Below are 23,472 nucleotides of genomic sequence, written 5' to 3'. Positions count from 1 at the left end.
CTAACCCTGTTTCTATAAGTACCCTCAGTATATACAGTCAACCCACGGGATCTAATCCTGTTTCTATAAGTACCCTCAGTATATACAGTCAACCCACGGGATCTAATCCTTTTTCTATAAGTACCCTTAGTATATACAGTCAACCCACGGGATCTAACCCTGTTTCTATAAGTACCCTTAGTATATACAGTCAACCCACGGGATCTAACCCTGTTTCTATAAGTACCCTTAGTATATACAGTCAACCCACGGGATCTAACCCTGTTTCTATAAGTACCCTTAGTATATACAGTCAACCCACGGGATCTAACCCTGTTTCTATAAGTACCCTTAGTATATACAGTCAACCCACGGGATCTAACCCTGTTTCTATAAGTACCCTTAGTATATACAGTCAACCCACGGGATCTAACCCTGTTTCTATAAGTACCCTTAGTATATACAGTCAACCCACGGGATCTAACCCTGTTTCTATAAGTACCCTTAGTATATACAGTCAACCCACGGGATCTAACCCTGTTTCTATAAGTACCCTTAGTATATACAGTCAACCCACGGGATCTAACCCTGTTTCTATAAGTACCCTTAGTATATACAGTCAACCCACGGGATCTAACCCTGTTTCTATAAGTACCCTTAGTATATACAGTCAACCCACGGGATCTAACCCTGTTTCTATAAGTACCCTTAGTATATACAGTCAACCCACGGGATCTAACCCTGTTTCTATAAGTACCTATATACAGTCAACCCACGGATCACCTTTCTATAAGTACCCTTAGTATATACAGTCAACCCACGGGATCTAACCCTGTTTCTATAAGTACCCTTAGTATATACAGTCAACCCACGGGATCTAACCCTGTTTCTATAAGTACCCTTAGTATATACAGTCAACCCACGGGATCAAACCCTGTTTCTATAAGTACCCTTAGTATATACAGTCAACCCACGGGATCTAACCCTGTTTCTATAAGTACCCTTAGTATATACAGTCAACCCACGGGATCTAACCCTGTTTCTATAAGTACCCTTAGTATATACAGTCAACCCACGGGATCTAACCCTGTTTCTATAAGTACCCTTAGTATATACAGTCAACCCACGGGATCAAACCCTATTTCTATAAGTACCCTTAGTATATACAGTCAACCCACGGGATCTAACCCTGTTTCTATAAGTACCCTTAGTATATACAGTCAACCCACTTCGGGATCAAACCCTGTTTCTATAAGTACCCTTAGTATATACAGTCAACCCACGGGATCTAACCCTGTTTCTATAAGTACCCTTAGTATATACAGTCAACCCACGGGATCTAATCCTGTTTCTATAAGTTACCCTTAGTATATACAGTCAACCCACGGGATCTAACCCTGTTTCTATAAGTACCCTTAGTATATACAGTCAACCCACAGGATCAAACCCTGTTTCTATAAGTACCCTTAGTATATACAGTCAACCCACGGGATCTAACCCTGTTTCTATAAGTACCCTAAGTATATACAGTCAACCCACGGGATCTAACCCTGTTTCTATAAGTACCCTTAGTATATACAGTCAACCCACGGGATCTAACCCTGTTTCTATAAGTACCCTTAGTATATACAGTCAACCCACGGGATCTAACCCTGTTTCTATAAGTACCCTCAGTATATACAGTCAACCCACGGGATCAAACCCTGTTTCTATAAGTACCCTTAGTATATACAGTCAACCCACGGGATCTAACCCTGTTTCTATAAGTACCCTTAGTATATACAGTCAACCCACGGGATCTAACCCTGTTTCTATAAGTACCCTTAGTATATACAGTCAACCCACGGGATCAAACCCTGTTTCTATAAGTACCCTTAGTATATACAGTCAACCCACGGGATCTAATCCTGTTTCTATAAGTACCCTTAGTATATACAGTCAACCCACGGGATCTAACCCTGTTTCTATAAGTACCCTTAGTATATACAGTCAACCCACGGGATCTAATCCTGTTTCTATAAGTACCCTTAGTATATACAGTCAACCCACGGGATCTAACCTGTTTCTATAAGTACCCTTAGTATATACAGTCAACCCACGGGATCTAATCCCTGTTTCTATAAGTACCCTTAGTATATACAGTCAACCCACGGGATCTAATCCTGTTTCTATAAGTACCCTTAGTATATACAGTCAACCCACGGGATCTAATCCTGTTTCTATAAGTACCCTTAGTATATACAGTCAACCCACGGGATCTAATCCTGTTTCTATAAGTACCCTTAGTATATACAGTCAACCCACGGGATCTAATCCCTGTTTCTATAAGTACCCTTAGTATATACAGTCAACCCACGGGATCTAATCCTGTTTCTATAAGTACCCTTAGTATATACAGTCAACCCACGGGATCTAATCCTGTTTCTATAAGTACCCTTAGTATATACAGTCAACCCACGGGATCTAACCCTGTTTCTATAAGTACCCTTAGTATATACAGTCAACCCACGGGATCTAACCCTGTTTCTATAAGTACCCTTAGTATATACAGTCAACCCACGGGATCTAACCCTGTTTCTATAAGTACCCTTAGTATATACAGTCAACCCACGGGATCTAACCCTGTTTCTATAAGTACCCTTAGTATATACAGTCAACCCACGGGATCTAACCCTGTTTCTATAAGTACCCTTAGTATATACAGTCAACCCACGGGATCTAACCCTGTTTCTATAAGTACCCTTAGTATATACAGTCAACCCACGGGATCTAACCCTGTTTCTATAAGTACCCTTAGTATATACAGTCAACCCACGGGATCTAACCCTGTTTCTATAAGTACCCTTAGTATATACAGTCAACCCACGGGATCTAACCCTGTTTCTATAAGTACCCTCAGTATATACAGTCAACCCACAGGATCAAACCCTATTTCTATAAGTACCCTCAGTATATACAGTCAACCCACGGGATCAAACCTGTTTCTATAAGTACCCTTAGTATATACAGTCAACCCACGGGATCTAACCCTGTTTCTATAAGTACCCTTAGTATATACAGTCAACCCACGGGATCAAACCCTGTTTCTATAAGTACCCTTAGTATATACAGTCAACCCACGGGATCTAACCCTGTTTCTATAAGTACCCTTAGTATATACAGTCAACCCACGGGATCTAACCCTGTTTCTATAAGTACCCTCAGTATATACAGTCAACCCACAGGATCAAACCCTATTTCTATAAGTACCCTCAGTATATACAGTCAACCCACAGGATCAAACCCTATTTCTATAAGTACCCTCAGTATATACAGTCAACCCACAGGATCAAACCCTATTTCTATAAGTACCCTCAGTATATACAGTCAACCCACAGGATCAAACCCTATTTCTATAAGTACCCTCAGTATATACAGTCAACCCACAGGATCAAACCCTATTTCTATAAGTACCCTCAGTATATACAGTCAACCCACAGGATCAAACCCTATTTCTATAAGTACCCTCAGTATATACAGTCAACCCACGGGATCTAATCCTGTTTCTATAAGTACCCTCAGTATATACAGTCAACCCACAGGATCAAACCCTATTTCTATAAGTACCCTATATATATACAGTCAACCCACGGGATCTAACCCTGTTTCTATAAGTACCCTTAGTATATACAGTCAACCCACGGGATCTAACCCTGTTTCTATAAGTACCCTTAGTATATACAGTCAACCCACGGGATCAAACCCTGTTTCTATAAGTACCCTCAGTATATACAGTCAACCCACGGGATCTAATCCTGTTTCTATAAGTACCCTTAGTATATACAGTCAACCCACGGGATCTAACCCTGTTTCTATAAGTACCCTTAGTATATACAGTCAACCCACGGGATCTAACCCTGTTTCTATAAGTACCCTTAGTATATACAGTCAACCCACGGGATCTAACCCTGTTTCTATAAGTACCCTTAGTATATACAGTCAACCCACGGGATCTAACCCTGTTTCTATAAGTACCCTTAGTATATACAGTCAACCCACGGGATCTAACCCTTTTCTATAAGTACCTTAGTATATACAGTCAACCCACGGGATCTAACCCTGTTTCTATAAGTACCCTTAGTATATACAGTCAACCCACGGGATCTAACCCTGTTTCTATATAAGTACCCTTAGTATATACAGTCAACCCACGGGATCTAACCCTGTTTCTATAAGTACCCTTAGTATATACAGTCAACCCACGGGATCTAACCCTGTTTCTATAAGTACCCTTAGTATATACAGTCAACCCACGGGATCTAATCCTGTTTCTATAAGTACCCTTAGTATATACAGTCAACCCACGGGATCTAACCCTGTTTCTATAAGTACCCTTAGTATATACAGTCAACCCACGGGATCTAACCCTGTTTCTATAAGTACCCTTAGTATATACAGTCAACCCACGGGATCTAACCCTGTTTCTATAAGTACCCTTAGTATATACAGTCAACCCACGGGATCTAACCCTGTTTCTATAAGTACCCTTAGTATATATACAGTCAACCCACGGGATCTAACCCTGTTTCTATAAGTACCCTTAGTATATACAGTCAACCCACGGGATCTAACCCTGTTTCTATAAGTACCCTTAGTATATACAGTCAACCCACGGGATCTAACCCTGTTTCTATAAGTACCCTTAGTATATACAGTCAACCCACGGGATCTAATCCTGTTTCTATAAGTACCCTTAGTATATACAGTCAACCCACGGGATCTAACCCTGTTTCTATAAGTACCCTCAGTATATACAGTCAACCCACGGGATCTAACCCTGTTTCTATAAGTACCCTTAGTATATACAGTCAACCCACGGGATCTAACCCTGTTTCTATAAGTACCCTTAGTATATACAGTCAACCCACGGGATCTAAACCCTGTTTCTATAAGTACCCTCAGTATATACAGTCAACCCACGGGATCTAACCCTGTTTCTATAAGTACCCTCAGTATATACAGTCAACCCACGGGATCTAACCCTGTTTCTATAAGTACCCTTAGTATATAACAGTCAATCAACCCACGGGATCTAACCCTGTTTCTATAGTACCCTAGTATATACAGTCAACCCACGGGATCTAATCCTGTTTCTATAAGTACCCTCAGTATATACAGTCAACCCACGGGATCTAACCTGTTTCTATAAGTACCCTTAGTATATACAGTCAACCCACGGGATCTAACCCTGTTTCTATAAGTACCCTTAGTATATACAGTCAACCCACGGGATCTAACCCTGTTTCTATAAGTACCCTTAGTATATACAGTCAACCCACGGGATCTAACCTGTTTCTATAAGTACCCTCAGTATATACAGTCAACCCACGGGATCTAACCCTGTTTCTATAAGTACCCTTAGTATATACAGTCAACCCACGGGATCTAACCCTGTTTCTATAAGTACCCTCAGTATATACAGTCAACCCACGGGATCTAACCCTGTTTCTATAGTACCCTAGTATATACAGTCAACCCACGGGATCTAACCCTGTTTCTATAAGTACCCTTAGTATATACAGTCAACCCACGGGATCTAATCCTGTTTCTATAAGTACCCTTAGTATATACAGTCAACCCACGGGATCTAACCCTGTTTCTATAAGTACCCTTAGTATATACAGTCAACCCACGGGATCTAATCCTGTTTCTATAAGTACCCTTAGTATATACAGTCAACCCACGGGATCTAACCCTGTTTCTATAAGTACCCTCAGTATATACAGTCAACCCACGGGATCTAACCCTGTTTCTATAAGTACCCTTAGTATATACAGTCAACCCACGGGATCTAACCCTGTTTCTATAAGTACCCTTAGTATATACAGTCAACCCACGGGATCTAATCCTGTTTCTATAAGTACCCTCAGTATATACAGTCAACCCACAGGATCAAACCCTATTTCTATAAGTACCCTCAGTATATACAGTCAACCCACGGGATCTAATCCTGTTTCTATAAGTACCCTCAGTATATACAGTCAACCCACGGGATCTAACCCTGTTTCTATAAGTACCCTCAGTATATACAGTCAACCCACGGGATCTAACCCTGTTTCTATAAGTACCCTTAGTATATACAGTCAACCCACGGGATCTAATCCTGTTTCTATAAGTACCCTTAGTATATACAGTCAACCCACGGGATCTAACCTTTTCTATAGTACCTGTTTCTATAAGTACCCTTAGTATATACAGTCAACCCACGGGATCTAATCCTGTTTCTATAAGTACCCTTAGTATATACAGTCAACCCACGGGATCTAATCCTGTTTCTATAAGTACCCTTAGTATATACAGTCAACCCACGGGATCTAACCCTGTTTCTATAAGTACCCTTAGTATATACAGTCAACCCACGGGATCTAACCCTGTTTCTATAAGTACCCTTAGTATATACAGTCAACCCACGGGATCTAACCCTGTTTCTATAAGTACCCTTAGTATATACAGTCAACCCACGGGATCTAACCCTGTTTCTATAAGTACCCTTAGTATATACAGTCAACCCACGGGATCTAACCCTGTTTCTATAAGTACCCTTAGTATATACAGTCAACCCACGGGATCTAATCCTGTTTCTATAAGTACCCTTAGTATATACAGTCAACCCACGGGATCTAATCCTGTTTCTATAAGTACCCTTAGTATATACAGTCAACCCACGGGATCTAACCCTGTTTCTATAAGTACCCTTAGTATATACAGTCAACCCACGGGATCTAACCCTGTTTCTATAAGTACCCTCAGTATATACAGTCAACCCACGGGATCTAACCCTGTTTCTATAAGTACCCTTAGTATATACAGTCAACCCACGGGATCTAATCCTGTTTCTATAAGTACCCTCAGTATATACAGTCAACCCACGGGATCTAACCCTGTTTCTATAAGTACCCTTAGTATATACAGTCAACCCACGGGATCTAATCCTGTTTCTATAAATACCCCTATTATATACAGTCAACCCACGTGATCTAACCCTGTTTCCATTAAAAGAAATTCCAGTATATAGTCAACCAACGTAAACAAAAGTCGAAAGGGCAGTGCTAGAATCTATTCATCCGAGTACTCGAGTTAAAAAAAAATACTAAATGTTTTCGAGCTAAAGAGGTTCAGCTGTATTTATCATTGATAGTAAGCAACATATCGTGTATTTCCAAATGTATTGTATTGAACCTTTACAGTATTGATTTGCTATCACTTTTTATTTCTTAACATTCAAGAATATTATGAATACTTGAAATAGCAGCGTGTAGTTGATGAAAGAAATTTGATTAATATCCAATGATCAGAATCAATTAGTGTTTGACGTATAATGTAATGCTAATGTTTGAAATAGACGGATTGCGTATTTATGGTGAAACGTATGAGGGATCTTTCTCTGAAAGATTGAGCAATGCAATACAATGTTATGAAAAAAGTACAAATATACCATGCATTAATAGCTGTTTTAAAACAAGTGAACTGTTGGCTTACTTGTGATTCATATAACCATAAAATATGATCTATAGGCATAATGTATATGATGAAAAAACGCTACTTTAGTAATATGATCGAGATAATACGACGGAGTCATAGATAACAAACTCAATACAAATAACCCACCAAAATGAATATAAACAAAACGCATTTTGTAATTATTCTCATGCTGTGACATAAAGAAAACTAGAAATGTCTTAAAACATATATATATGCCCCCGTCTCCATATGAAATCGAAACGCGAAAGGACGCGATGGGACTGGGGCAAGACGAGCATAGGTCACATACTATGTGCCCCAATGTTATGGTGAAGCATGATGGAGGTGATGTGACGTCAGAACGAGACTATATATCTAGGCAATGAACGTTTGTATGATAAAATATAGAAGGAATAAAATGATAAAAAGACTACTTAAAGCATTGCTTATCTCTGAATCAGTAGCAAAACGGCGGACAAAAATAGCAATACCTTTGGTTTCATCAGAGCCGTAAAGAACTTTTTGTCCTCCAGTAGATTGTTTTTCTTTGTCTGAGGAATGGTATTCTCCTTCTCTCTCATGTAGGCGGACCGACGGAATGGTTTCCACCTACCAACCAAAAGTGTACTATTAATTGGATGATTATCTCTGACAATAAATGCTAGTCATGTCACGTTTTGCTTGATTATGCGCATTTATGTGCTATTTCAGCAATACAACTATTAGAATATTCCCACAAAATGTGTTTGAATGCGTCAATTTCACTGTATGTATAAACATATTACATGATGCTAGTGATGTGGTCTTGACAACGGCCACCTTTGTTTACAAGACATCGTGAAACTGACGAATTACTAAAAACAATTTCGTTGAAGCGAAGCTTTGCTGTAGATAGTTTTAGCTTCTTAGATTGTTTTATAAGTTTTATCTTTTTTGGCTTGTCGATTGTTTTCAAGAACAAGAATTTAAGAAAAATGCCAGTTGAGTTGGTAAACTAATTAGATAGATGATGCCGGACTTACCTCTCATTGTCAAATATCAGTGGATATTCATACATCTCTACTGTCCGCACCGTTTGTTTAGCACCTTTGTTCTTGACTGGGGCCAGTGGGGACTGTATCATGCGGAAATCCATTATTACTTTTACACATAAGACTTGCGCACTTCTATTACTTTTATTTCATTTTAATATCAAATTTTGAACTATAGGTTCTCGTGTATGTTTTGTGTTTTGAAAACTTGTTATCTGAATTAAATCTGTATCACGCATGCATTGCCAATCATCTTGGTGATACTGAGTATCAATAATCAGAATTGTTTCTTAATGTCTATCCTCTCAAAAGTGGTTGCCATATTTTCAGTGACATAGTCAATCAGCAATATTTATGTTTATACATGGCATCAACGAAATCGAAGGTTTGATTACGATTTTCGCAAAACAAAGCCATTGTGCAATATTTTTCTTGTGAAAACCTAGACCATACACCATAGCGACTAATGTTAGTAATGTAGTATGATCGTCCGTGACCAGACGTATGACTTTACCTCAGTTATGTCGTATGGTAGTACGGCTTGACCTGCCTTCTCCTCAGACTCGGGCCAGATAAAGGCCCTATGCTGGCTGAAGAAGCCGATAAATCGACCTTTGGAACCCCACCAAACTCTGAAAAGGCAATTAACGAGTTCATCCTAACGATAGTCATAAATAAACACATACATATTAAACGGTAAGAATTTTAGTCTACTTGGTTCACTTAAGATGAAATGATTAATTCACTAACATTATCGAAATTTAAAGTTGTAGTAAACGTTACGTGCGTTTTAACATAACGTAAATTCAGAAAGAAGCAAATTAATTTACATTTTATAACAGTTACCTTACAACATCGTCCGCTTATAGTACAGGCAAATGTTAACGTACACTACACAATAGCATTAAACTGTTGTATATTCCAGTATGATCGATAGGTTTAAGGAATCCAGTGGCACTATCATTGGTTTTCCAGACATTAGTAGACAATGGAACAAACCATGGAATGCACTACCTACCTCACAGACCCGTCCATGGATCCCGAAAATATCGCCTTCAGAGAGTTCACATACTGGAGGGATACCACTTTCAATAAGTGAGCTCGCCAATATATCACTTGTTTTAATACCGACTGGAAAACCAAATGTATAATATCTTATAAAGATACCCTATGTTATCAATGGCAAAGTGAAAGAGGTTTTATTAAAGATTACTTTTTCCTTAGATTAATTACAGTGTATACATGTAACTACATCAACTGATTCCCCTGATGGAAAACAAACATGAGAAGCAAGACCTCAAATGAGTATGCAATTTTTTAGGTGTTTTTCATCATTTTTGTAAACTGTTTGTCACTGACATTTTGATATATCGGTTAGTAATTTTCCACAATAAAAAAACAACATAAAAACATCATGTTATAACATCATCTGCTATCCAGTGCCTTAGCACAAGTCATTTCGTTTTATTAAACCCATTTTGTGTTACTAGTTTACTAAGAAATACATTTTCATGTATTTCAATCACTTATTTTAGCAGGGAATCCGTGGCGATGGCGTGGATGGCAGGCTTTTGTTGGAGTATTCAAAACACATTTTGATTTGGAAATTCTTTAGCATGTAGTTTTGTATAATTAATTGATTAAAGGCGTGCCCTTTTTGTTTCCATTTCATATTCAATGTTATGTAAATGCGATTTCAAGTTTCTAAGACTCGTTACATCAACCTCCACGTGAAATGAACTTTCATTTAATTAATTTGTGCTGCTATGGTAATTCTACATATTGAGATATTCCGGGGAAATGGTCTTACCTGGTCGGTAGAGGTGGGGTTCTTGAGGAATTTGGCTACATCCCATAGTGTTAGGTACCCCTCTGTTAACAATGAATACTGCATATAAAATTCCCAGACACTAAAATTGCATATTATATATATATCGTCTCTGATCAAAGCCAATAATTTATATAGGACTAATAATGCCATTGCACATTATGTATGATAATTGTCAGTACAAAAACTAACAAAATAAAATAAAACTGCAAAAAAATGACAATTGGTCAATGGTATGTAATTAAAACAATGGTATTGTACGACTTACTCTGGTCTCCTGTAATGAGTATGTTACAGTTCTCGTCGTGGCAGACTGACGTCACCGGCGTCCCTTGTCGCCGCGTGATGGCCGATACCTCCCGAACCAGCTGTCCCTAAATACAAATGAGATGACTGACTTCAAATTTTATATATTTAAAGATGATACAACTTGGTCTTTAACGATGACTTTGACCATTCATACATTTATTGCAAGTGGATACATAAATATATATATATAATACATTGTTTAATCATGTTTTAGTTCGAACGATTCTGATAACAAATGACCATTTCCATGAAATATCTATCCGAGTACGCCACTAGGTTGTGTAAACTTACAGAAAGTGTCCAGAATCGGATATAGGAGTCTTGGTGGACACTGACGATGATAGGGTCGTACACTTCTGTTATATACCGACTATCAATGTCTTCTTCTTCCTCGTCATCATCCTCGTCCTTTTCCTGGTCATTATCTTTATCTTCGTCTTGTTCTCCATCTTTTTCATGATCCCTCTTTTCCTCTTCTCCTGTTTCATCTTTCTTTGCTGAAAATGCAGACTTTTTTAGGTTAAGCAGACCACTACGTCTTTTGGAGGACAACTGTTTGAAGACTATATAATGGTTTCTTAATAATGATTAAGTGTTGCGTACTGGACTATCTCTTTTGATTAATGGAAAGTGTAATTATATATCATGTCTTAAAAAACAAGGTAAGTATTACATTTCCATATGTAATTGCAAAGTAAAAATCAAACTTTAAGACAAATAAAAATTTGACCTAAATGAAAAATAGAGTGGGCCCATACCGTCAGTTGAATCCCCTGCGTCCTCTTCAGTTCCTTCAATCCTAGCAGTTAGTTTGTCCATCAACTCTTTCTGTTCTTTCTCGTCTACTTTGATATCACCCTATAACCACGACAACAAGTAAGTTGTAGTTTTATTTGCAATGTGTGTGTCCTCCATAAGAACTTAAGCTACATCGGAGAACCTTTTCTGTTTCTAAATTACTTTCCGGGAGCCTTCCTACAAATGAGTCCTTTTTGTCGAATTCAAGTTTCTGATAAGCAATGCCGTTGCTCGTTGCTCAAAGATTTTCTTTACAGTTTCAGTGTGATAGGCACATTGACATTCACTTACATAATGTTAAACAAATTATTCCAGAAACATCGATTATCGCACCAATCATTCCATCAAGAACCAATCCTCTATTTACCTGTTGGTGGATATTAGATGTCCGAGATAGTCTGGAGTTCGCCCGTGATATTTTTTTACTCATTCGGGATTTTCGGGACATGACAGAACCTGTCTCCATTTTATCATCGTTGTCTTCAACCATTCGTCTGAAAGGAGGTAACAAAACATTATATTTTAACTCAGAAATTTTAATTTGTCAATGTGAATTTGTTTCCGTAAATTAAAGGCCACTAGATATCTACTGTAAAAACATATGATATAACCATCTTGCCACAAACAATCCAAATAGAGTGTCTGACACCACTAACACCAACACTCTATATTAGCAATCAATGGCTGCATTTCGTTGACAAACCTATCAGATTATTCATGTGATATAAAACCTTACTTTAAGTACGCTGGATCAAGCTTCTTCTCCTTGTGTATTAGCACTTTTATCATGTTGACTTTCTTTTCCTGATTTTGTTTCTGCTTCTGTCGCGAAGGTGACGGCGTTGTTCCATCAGGGTTAGGAATTTCAAATCTGACCACAGAAATAGGATACCGTATGAGTAGAATATACTAACACAGATTAACATGACACCGTCATATATTATCAAATATTATTGCATTAGGTTAATGTTTAAATGCACTAGAGAAAATCAAGTTCGTTTTAATCATGAATTCATAAAATGTTATAAACTAAACAAAAGTTTACTTTATGAATCCTGACATTGTACTATTTCTCGTAATGTCACCAGTTGTAAGATAATAAACACCTATGATTTATGCATTTTTGAGATTTTTTTTTTTTTGTCAATAGTTACATCTCCTTTATATCCTACTTACATTTTATCTACCATAGACTTTTCTATATCCCACAGTACAATGCTGCCGTTAGAACAGCCCGTCAGTAAGGTATTCGGCAGTAGACTATCTATACACGTGACTTCATGAGACATTAGGATATAATCCTACAACACAAAAAGGAGCAATGACGTCATCCGCAAACATCATATGTGAAGTCAGGAAAGTTCCTGCACCAAAACGATCAATTTGTCAATGATTTGTTTATATTGTTATGCACAAAGGCATTGTTGACAATGGCTGAATCAATACAATATCTTTGATAATTTTGACATGTTGTTTTCTAACAATTATATGAAGTCAGCCTTAAAACATCAGCTGTAACATCAGGACATCCCCTACAAAAAGATCCTTAGCGGGACATATCCGAAAGAAAACATAGCAATTAAAATACTATAAGTCACTTTATTGATACCAATATCAATGTTATTTGGAGCCAAACAAAGTCTAAAGTCTAATTAAAACTAGTGCTTACCTTTTTGAACACATTTGTGATTTGAGCGTTATTTTCAGACAATACTGAGTGACGTTTTGATCCTAGGGAGGAATGTGAGGGCTGGCCGATATCCGGAAGTGGGTCTGCCTTAAAGGGATCAGCGGAGGAATTGGAAGGGGTTAACTTCATTTCCTGTGTCCAGTAGTAAACGTCAGAGAACTCCCGAACAATCGGAAGGTCGTAATTCTCATTCGTATCCTGAAGCAGATTACACAAAATGAGAGAAAGATGTGTTGTGTATCACCAAGACAAACCAATGAATCAGGTGACTAATAAATGACGGCCGTTGTGGTACAAAATCATGATGTCTCTATGATAAGATATCTCTTCTCTTTATATTATAACGTGGGCCAAACATTAGCAGATCAATTTCAAATAATGCATTCTAAAAAAGACGTTTCTAGAAATTATTTATGCTACCTTCATTGTAATTTACGTACTAGTATAAGTTTAATTTTGTTGTTGTTGTTGTTGCTGTTTTACGTACTAGTATAAGTTTGATTTTGTTGCTGTTTTACGTACTACTATAAGTTTGAATTTGTTGTTGTTTTTACGTACTAGTATAAGTTTGATTTTGTTGTTTTACGTACTAGTATAAGTTTGATTTTGTTGTTTTACGTACTAGTATAAGTTTGATTTTGTTGCTGTTTTACGTACTAGTATAAGTTTGATTTTGTTGTTGTTTTTACGTACTAGTATAAGTTTGATTTTGTTGTTTTACGTACTAGTATAAGTTTGATTTTGTTGTTGTTGTTTTTGTTGTTACGTACTAGTATAAGTTTGATTTTGTTGTTGTTGTTACGTACTAGTATAAGTTTGATTTTGTTGTTGTTGTTACGTACTAGTATAAGTTTGATTTTGTTGTTTTACGTACTAGTATAAGTTTGATTTTGTTGTTTTACGTACTAGTATAAGTTTGATTTTGTTGTTGTTGTTACGTACTAGTATAAGTTTGATTTTGTTGTTGTTTTTACGTACTAGTATAAGTTTGATTTTGTTGTTTTACGTACTAGTATAAGTTTGATTTTGTTGTTGTTTTACGTACTAGTATAAGTTTGATTTTGTTGTTTTACGTACTAGTATAAGTTTGATTTTGTTGTTGTTGTTTTTGTTGTTTTACGTAGTATAAGTTTGATTTTGTTGTTGTTGTTACGTACTAGTATAAGTTTGATTTTGTTGTTTTACGTACTAGTAAAAGTTTGATTTTGTTGTTGTTGTTACGTACTAGTAAAAGTTTGATTTTGTTGTTGTTGTTACGTACTAGTAAAAGTTTGATTTTGTTGTTTTTACGTACTAGTATAAGTTTGATTTGTTGTTGTTGTTACGTACTAGTATAAAGTTTTGATTTTGTTGTTGTTGTTACGTACTAGTAAAAGTTTGATTTTGTTGTTGTTTTACGTACTAGTATAAGTTTGATTTTGTTGTTGTTTTTACGTACTAGTATAAGTTTGATTTTGTTTTGTTGTTACGTACTAGTATAAGTTTGATTTTGTTGTTTTACGTACTAGTATAAGTTTGATTTTGTTGTTGTTGTTTTTTGTTACGTACTAGTAAAAGTTTGATTTTGTTGTTGTTGTTACGTACTAGTAAAGTTTGATTAGTTGTTGTTGTTGTTAACGTACTAGTAAAAGTTTGATTTTGTTGTTGTTTTACGTACTAGTATAAGTTTGATTTTGTTGTTTTACGTACTAGTATAAGTTTGATTTTTGTTGTTGTTGTTTTTGTTTTACGTTCTAGTATAAGTTTTGTTTTTGTTGTTGTTTGTTACGTACTAGTATAAGTTTGATTTTGTTGTTGTTGTTTTACGTACTAGTATAAGTTTGATTTTGTTGTTGTTTTACGTACTAGTAAAGTTTGATTTTGTTGTTGTTTTACGTACTAGTATAAGTTTGATTTTGTTGTTGTTGTTACGTACTAGTATAAGTTTGATTTTGTTGTTGTTGTTACGTACTAGTAAAAGTTTGATTTTGTTGTTGTTTTACGTACTAGTATAAGTTTGATTTTGTTGTTTTACGTACTAGTATAAGTTTGATTTTGTTGTTGTTTTACGTACTAGTATAAGTTTGATTTTGTTGTTGTTTTACGTACTAGTATAAGTTTGATTTTGTTGTTGTTTTTACGTACTAGTATAAGTTTTGATTTTGTTGTTTTACGTACTAGTATAAGTTTGATTTTGTTGTTGTTGTTGTTGCTGTTTTACGTTCTAGTATAAGTTTGATTTTGTTGTTGTTGTTACGTACTAGTATAAGTTTGATTTTGTTGCTGTTTTACGTACTAGTATAAGTTTGATTTTGTTGTTGTTGTTTTTGTTGTTATGTAGTAGTATAAGTTTGATTTTGTTGTTGTTGTTACGTTTTACGTAGTATAAGTTTGATTTTGTTGTTGTTGTTACGTACTAGTATAAGTTTGATTTTGTTGTTGTTGTTACGTACTAGTATAAGTTTGATTTTGTTGTTGTTACGTACTAGTATAAGTTTGATTTTGTTGTTTTTACGTACTAGTATAAGTTTGATTTTGTTGTTGTTTTACGTACTAGTATAAGTTTGATTTTGTTGTTGTTGTTTACGTACTAGTATAAGTTTGATTTTGTTGTTGTTGTTACGTACTAGTATAAGTTTGATTTTGTTGTTGTTGTTACGTACTAGTATAAGTTTGATTTTGTTGTTGTTTTACGTACTAGTATAAGTTTGATTTTGTTGTTTTACGTACTAGTATAAGTTTGATTTTGTTGTTGTTGTTACGTACTAGTATAAGTTTGATTTTGTTGTTGTTGTTACGTACTAGTATAAGTTTGATTTTGTTGTTGTTAGTTACGTACTAGTATAAGTTTGATTTTGTTGTTGTTACGTACTAGTATAAGTTTGATTTTGTTGTTTTACGTACTAGTATAAGTTTGATTTTGTTGTTGTTTTACGTACTAGTATAAGTTTGATTTTGTTGTTGTTTTACGTACTAGTATAAGTTTGATTTTGTTGTTGTTGTTACGTACTAGTATAAGTTTGATTTTGTTGTTGTTGTTACGTAGTAGAATAAGTTTGATTTTGCTGTTGTTGTTGTTTTACGTACTAGTATAAGTTTGATTTTGTTGTTGTTGTTACGTAGTAGAATAAGTTTGATTTTGCTGTTGTTGTTGTTTTACGTACTAGTATAAGTTTGATTTTGTTGTTGTTGTTACGTACTAGTATAAGTTTGATTTTGTTGCGTAGTATAGTTTGATTTTGTTGTGTTTTACGTACTAGCTATATAAGTTTGATTTTGTTGTTTTACGTACTAGTATAAGTTTGATTTTGTTGTTGTTTTTACGTACTAGTATAAGTTTGATTTTGTTGTTGTTGTTACGTACTAGTATAAGTTTGATTTTGTTGTTGTTTTTACGTACTAGTATAAGTTTGATTTTGTTGTTTTACGTACTAGTATAAGTTTGATTTTGTTGTTTTTTACGTACTAGTATAAGTTTGATTTTGTTGCTGTTTTACGTACTAGTATAAGTTTGATTTTGTTGTTGTTGTTTTTTTTGTTATACGTAGTAGTATAAGTTTGATTTTGTTGTTGTTGTTACGTATAGTATAAGTTTGATTTTGTTGTTTTTGTACTAGTATAAGTTTGATTTGTTGTTTTACGTACTAGTATAAGTTTGATTTTGTTGTTGTTGTTTTTGTTGTTATGTAGTAGTATAAGTTTGATTTTGTTGTTGTTGTTACGTAGTAGAATAAGTTTGATTTTGCTGTTGTTGTTGTTTTACGTACTAGTATAAGTTTGATTTTGTTGCTGTTTTACGTACTAGTATAAGTTTGATTTTGTTGTTGTTTTACGTACTAGTATAAGTTTGATTTTGTTGTTGTTACGTACTAGTATAAGTTTGATTTTGTTGTTTTACGTACTAGTATAAGTTTGATTTTGTTGTTGTTGTTTTTTACGTACTAGAATAAGTTTGATTTTGCTGTTGTTGTTGTTTTACGTACTAGTATAAGTTTGATTTTGTTGTTTTTACGTACTAGTATAAGTTTGATTTTGTTGCTGTTTTACGTACTAGTATAAGTTTGATTTTGTTGTTGTTGTTTTTGTTGTTATGTAGTAGTATAAGTTTGATTTTGTTGTTGTTGTTACGTACTAGTATAAGTTTGATTTTGTTGTTGTTGTTTTTGTTGTTATGTAGTAGTATAAGTTTGATTTTGTTGTTGTTGTTACGTAGTAGAATAAGTTTGATTTTGCTGTTGTTGTTGTTTTACGTACTAGTATAAGTTTGATTTTGTTGTTTTACGTACTAGTATAAGTTTGTTGTTTTGTTGTTTGTTTTAGTACTAGTATAAGTTTGATTTTGTTGTTTTTTACGTACTAGTATAAGTTTGATTTTGTTGTTGTTGTTACGTACTAGTAAAGTTTGATTTTGTTGTTGTTGTTACGTACTAGTAATAGTTTGATTTTGTTGTTGTTTTACGTACTAGTATAAGTTTGATTTTGTTGTTGTTACGTAGTAGAATAAGTTTGATTTTGCTGTTGTTGTTGTTTTACGTACTAGTATAAGTTTGATTTTGTTGCTGTTGTTACGTACTAGTATAAGTTTGATTTTGTTGTTTTTTACGTACTAGTATAAGTTTGATTTTGTTGTTGTTGTTACGTACTAGTATAAGTTTGATTTTGTTTTGTTGTTACGTACTAGTATAAAGTTTGATTTTGTTGTTGTTTTACGTACTAGTATAAGTTTGATTTTGTTGTTGTTTTACGTACTAGTATAAGTTTGATTTTGTTGTTGTTGTTGTTGTTTTACGTACTAGTATAAGTTTGATTTTGTTGTTGTTGTTACGTACTAGTATAAGTTTGATTTTGTTGTTGTTGTTACGTACTAGTATAAGTTTGATTTTGTTGTTGTTGTTACGTAGTAGAATAAGTTTGATTTTGCTGTTGTTGTTGTTTTACGTACTAGTATAAGTTTGATTTTGTTGCTGTTTTACGTACTAGTATAAGTTTGATTTTGTTGTTGTTTTACGTACTAGTATAAGTTTGATTTTGTTGTTGTTTTTACGTACTAGTATAAGTTTGATTTTGTTGTTGTTTTCGTACTAGTATAAGTTTGATTTTGTTGTTGTTTTTACGTACTAGTATAAGTTTGATTTTGTTGTTGTTGTTACGTACTAGTATAAGTTTGATTTTGTTGTTGTTTTTACGTACTAGTATAAGTTTGATTTTGTTGTTGTTGTTACGTACTAGTATAAGTTTGATTTTGTTGTTGTTGTTTTACGTACTAGTATAAGTTTGATTTTGTTGTTGTTTTACGTACTAGTATAAGTTTGATTTTGTTGTTTTTACGTACTAGTATAAGTTTGATTTTGTTGCTGTTTTACGTACTAGTATAAGTTTGATTTTGTTGTTGTTTTACGTACTAGTATAAGTTTGATTTTGTTGTTTTACGTACTAGTATAAGTTTGATTTTGTTGTTTTACGTACTAGTATAAGTTTGATTTTGTTGCTGTTTTACGTACTAGTATAAGTTTTGATTTTGTTGTTTTACGTACTAGTATAAGTTTGATTTTGTTTGTTGTTTTTACGTACTAGTATAAGTTTGATTTTGTTGCTGTTTTACGTACTAGTATAAGTTTGATTTTGTTGTTGTTTTACGTACTAGTATAAGTTTGATTTTGTTGTTTTACGTACTAGTATAAGTTTGATTTTGTTGTTGTTTTACGTACTAGTAGTATAAGTTTGATTTTGTTGTTTTGTTTTTACGTACTAGTATAAGTTTGATTTTGTTGTTGTTGTTACGTACTAGTATAAGTTTGATTTTGTTGTTGTTTTTACGTACTAGTATAAGTTTGATTTTGTTGTTTTACGTACTAGTATAAGTTTGATTTTGTTGTTTTTACGTACTAGTATAAGTTTGATTTTGTTGCTGTTTTACGTACTAGTATAAGTTTGATTTTGTTGTTGTTGTTTTTGTTGTTATGTAGTAGTATAAGTTTGATTTTGTTGTTGTTGTTACGTAGTAGAATTTTTGATTTTGCTGTTGTTGTTTGTTTTTACGTACTAGTATAAGTTTGATTTTGTTGTTGTTTTACGTACTAGTATAAGTTTGATTTTGTTGTTGTTTTTACGTATAGTATAAGTTTGATTTTGTTGTTGTTGTTTTTTTACTAGTATAAGTTTGATTTGTTGTTTGTTTTTTACGTACTAGTATAAGTTTGATTTTGTTGTTGTTGTTACGTACTAGTATAAGTTTGATTTTGTTTGTTGTTGTTTTACGTACTAGTATAAGTTTGATTTTGTTGTTGTTTTACGTACTAGTATAAGTTTGATTTTGTTGTTGTTTTACGTACTAGTATAAGTTTGATTTTGTTGTTTTACGTACTAGTATAAGTTTGATTTTGTTGTTGTTTTTACGTACTAGTATAAGTTTGATTTTGTTGTTTTACGTACTAGTATAAGTTTGATTTTGTTGTTGTTTTACGTACTAGTATAAGTTTGATTTTGTTGTTGTTTTACGTACTAGTATAAGTTTGATTTTGTTGTTGTTTTTACGTACTAGTATAAGTTTGATTTTGTGTTGTTTTACGTACTAGTATAAGTTTGATTTTGTTGCTGTTTTACGTACTAGTATAAGTTTGATTTTGTTGTTGTTTTACGTACTAGTATAAGTTTGATTTTGTTGTTGTTTTTACGTACTAGTATAAGTTTGATTTTGTTGTTGTTGTTACGTACTAGTAAAAGTTTGATTTTGTTGTTGTTTTTACGTACTAGTATAAGTTTGATTTTGTTGTTTTACGTACTAGTATAAGTTTGATTTTGTTGCTGTTTTACGTACTAGTATAAGTTTTGTTGTTGTTTTACGTACTAGTATAAGTTTGATTTTTGTTGTTTTTACGTACTAGTATAAGTTTGATTTTGTTGCTGTTGTTACGTAGTAGTATAAGTTTGATTTTGTTGTTGTTTTACGTACTAGTATAAGTTTGATTTTGTTGTTGTTGTTTTTTTGTTGTTGTTGTTACGTAGTAGTATAAGTTTGATTTTGTTGTTGTTGTTACGTAGTAGTATAAGTTTGATTTTGTTGTTGTTTTACGTACTAGTATAAGTTTGATTTTGTTGCTGTTTTACGTACTAGTATAAATTTGATTTTGTTGTTTTACGTACTAGTATAAGTTTGATTTTGTTGTTGTTGTTACGTACTAGTATAAGTTTGATTTTGTTGTTGTTGTTACGTACTAGTATAAGTTTGATTTTGTTGTTGTTGTTACGTACTAGTATAAGTTTGATTTTGTTGTTGTTTTTACGTACTAGTATAAGTTTGATTTTGTTGTTTTACGTACTAGTATAAGTTTGATTTTGTTGTTGTTTTTACGTACTAGTATAAATTTGATTTTGTTGTTTTTACGTACTAGTATAAGTTTGATTTTGTTGTTCCATCCCGCCGCTAGGATAACTCGATCCCCAGTCAGGTGGGTATACATCATTCCAGTAATACTGTAGTCCTCGTCGGAGGCTCGACCTGGCCGACATTTTATCTCCTGGCCGGATCCAAAGTCCCACACCTTCACAGAACCTGTGGTTAGAACCCAGATACATCTCTTTAAAACAAAGTTAAATAGCCGAAAATGTGTTGCTACTAGCCTATGGAGAGAGTTCACCAAAATTTCATTAAATCTATGTTAGGAACCTAGTGTCCTATACCACAGCTTCAAAAGACGCATTATTTTTGGTTAATAACACTGCCTCGTGTTTCGGGTCATTACAAACTGCTTAAACTCCGAAGACTTTTGATACGTCATAGTTTGAAAACACTACATAAGGTTGGCCATGGCTTAATACAAACGTTAAATTCAGACGTTGCACATAGAAAGCAGAATTCGGAATTTGTTTTTCCGATGTCAATTGCATATATGGTGTACTTCGAATCGAACTTTTTACGAATCATACCTAAGAAACTTTTGGCACTATACATAGGTTATAAGGAGCATGGCATTTTTGTTGCACATCAGTTCGAATATGACTTTATTGAAATTACTGTCACACTAAGCTTCCTCACCATCGAAAGCACCAGTGGCCAGTCTATAACCTGACCTGTCCAGACACAGGGCCGTCACTTCTATATTGGGGCCGTGTGCATCTGCTATCATATACACTCGCTTCCCAGTCTCCATTTCCCATACCTACAATGGAAAAGAGGTTGTCTTCCTTTAATGTGGCAGCATATCGTTTTTAATTCATTACAAGCAACATTTATTTATCATTTATTTCCAAGGGATCTCAAGCAAGTGTAAGACATTCAAGCTGTCTTTGGATTCATAAAACATGTTTTAAATTATAGGTTTTGTTTAGGCAAGCAAAATGGAGTTATTTTTAAAACGTCATTAAATACTGGCTTAGTTTTAAGATTTCTATCAACTTAAGACTATTGATGACATCATTGGAACCTATCCAAAGACGATGCCATACACATCTACACGACTTGTCGTTACCTTTATGACGGATTCGGAACAGACTGTGATGACCTGATTAAGGTCATAGTTCAGCACGATCTGGCTGATTGGTCGGTCGTGTGAGTGTGGCACCTGCATGGTGTCCTGCACCGCTCGGGTCAAAGGCCACGCATCTATTACACTCGACCCTGGCGAGATAAAAACATCAATCATATCACATAACATTGTGTCACAGTGTTGTTTTCAAATCACTTGACCATTCCGATATAATATGCTGAAAGCTCTACCTAGTGCAGTCAATCAGAACTACGGGAGACAATTCATATGATTGATGATGGAATATATGTTTTATTTACCTGTTATTAATCGTTCGTGTTTGCCATCAAATATCATAGAGTATATTCTTTTCTCGCCTGGCCGTTCCTCGTTATCTGTGAATACCTAAAATGAATGAAATAAGAAATATTGAAATCATACGTACAGATAGAGATAGGAACAAACAAAATTTCAAATTATAAGAAAATTATATCCATAGCGTAAATAACAATATCAAACCTTCGTAAGAAAATGACACAATTAATATGGATGGAAGGAACATAAGTCTTATACTACCTGTTGCTAAAACGTGAACTGGAGATCATTTCACATCAATAATTAATGTCTTTCGGTTCAATCTGATGAAAACTTTTTGTGCTGCTGTAACTTTTTTCCCCAAACCCCTTTGATATTTACCTGTAAACATGTTAGTGTGTGGATGTCCCACACTCGGAATACCCTCGCAGTTGACAAACTGATTAGGTGCTGGTCTCGCTCATTACAACATATATCCACTATAGTAAATAAATGTCCCATCAGTTTTCCTGAAACGTAAATGAATAACGGTACAGTTTAATCAATTGTAAGATGAAAAAAAAACATTTCATTGCCTTCTATTTATCTTTATACATCGAATCAATTTAAACTGCATTAAATAAACTTACCTGTGGGACGAGAGAAGATATGGGGGTGCCACACCCTGATAACCTTGTCCACACCTCCCGTAGCTATAATGTTAGCCTTGGCACAGTACGAGAAACAGTTAACTCCCTTGTGGATGTTTACACCTCGGATTTCTCTGTAATATAAAAAGAAATACTTGCCACATTTTATTTGAGTCTTGTTGTCATGAGACGGAAAATGTTTCTTGGAGTTATTGAGAAGAAATTTACCTTCTGATAGGAGCCAGTTGTAGACTGAGAGTCATGTGAATTTGTATTTTTTATAAATAAGAAGTGTATGACTGTCACCAATACATACTGGTCATCGTATAGTCTCTCCACCTCCTCCAGAACAAACGACTGCCGGCTGTCGGGCGAACAGGAACCAAAACATCGTAACTCGGGGAAGTACTTTATACTTAATACCCAGTCGTGATGTAGCTTTCTCTTTACAATAGGACTGCAATGAAAAACACTGTCAGTTTTTGTCCATGTTCATAGTAGGATGCTTTTCATGTTAAATATGATTTAAATTTGAAAAGATTTCCATTATTTATGTAAATGTGTTTACTTCTCCATGTTGACTAACACTCCGTTAAACTGTCATTCACGTTCTACTGTCCAACACCTTACATAACAAATTACTTCCACGTTAAACCGAGTACCTCATTTTACTGACTACCCCGTTATACCGACTACCCCGTTATACCGACCCCGTTATACCGACTACCCCGTAATACCGACTACCCCGTTATACTGACTACTCCGTTATACTGACTATCCCATTCTACCGACTACCCCGTTATACTGACTACCTCGTTATACCGACTACCCCGTTATACCGACTAACCCGTTATACCGACTTCCCCGTTATACCGACTACCTCGTTATACCGACTAACCCGTTATACTGACTACCTCGTTATACTGAATACCCCGTTATACCGACTACC

General features: G+C 34.6%; 1 protein-coding gene across 9 annotated transcripts in view; it reads right to left on the bottom strand.

The window, feature by feature from the left end:
- The window catches only part of LOC138318803 (WD repeat-containing protein 64-like), a 70,784-nt gene that overhangs the window by 17,471 nt on the left and 29,841 nt on the right, over positions 1-23,472 (bottom strand). For all 9 annotated transcript variants that reach the window (XM_069261513.1, XM_069261509.1, XM_069261515.1 and 6 more), the window contains exons 8-26: positions 22,840-22,980; positions 22,524-22,657; positions 22,276-22,403; positions 21,900-21,984; positions 21,583-21,731; positions 21,150-21,273; positions 20,503-20,666; positions 13,115-13,333; positions 12,622-12,746; positions 12,182-12,316; positions 11,813-11,939; positions 11,406-11,505; positions 10,939-11,144; positions 10,607-10,712; positions 10,321-10,382; positions 9,529-9,641; positions 9,025-9,142; positions 8,502-8,593; positions 7,971-8,088 (exon numbers count right to left, since the gene is read on the bottom strand). In XM_069261513.1, coding sequence (XP_069117614.1) covers positions 7,971-8,088; positions 8,502-8,593; positions 9,025-9,142; positions 9,529-9,641; positions 10,321-10,382; positions 10,607-10,712; positions 10,939-11,144; positions 11,406-11,505; positions 11,813-11,939; positions 12,182-12,316; positions 12,622-12,746; positions 13,115-13,333; positions 20,503-20,666; positions 21,150-21,273; positions 21,583-21,731; positions 21,900-21,984; positions 22,276-22,403; positions 22,524-22,657; positions 22,840-22,980 — 2,446 coding nt within the window. The remainder of the gene's footprint in view (positions 1-7,970; positions 8,089-8,501; positions 8,594-9,024; positions 9,143-9,528; positions 9,642-10,320; positions 10,383-10,606; positions 10,713-10,938; positions 11,145-11,405; positions 11,506-11,812; positions 11,940-12,181; positions 12,317-12,621; positions 12,747-13,114; positions 13,334-20,502; positions 20,667-21,149; positions 21,274-21,582; positions 21,732-21,899; positions 21,985-22,275; positions 22,404-22,523; positions 22,658-22,839; positions 22,981-23,472) is intronic.

This window comes from Argopecten irradians, chromosome 3 (genome assembly GCF_041381155.1).
Source record: "Argopecten irradians isolate NY chromosome 3, Ai_NY, whole genome shotgun sequence".
In the NCBI taxonomy this organism is placed as follows: Eukaryota; Metazoa; Mollusca; class Bivalvia; order Pectinida; family Pectinidae; genus Argopecten; species Argopecten irradians.
Note: the sequence above shows the minus strand (reverse complement) of the source record. Positions and strands in the feature narration are given on the sequence as shown.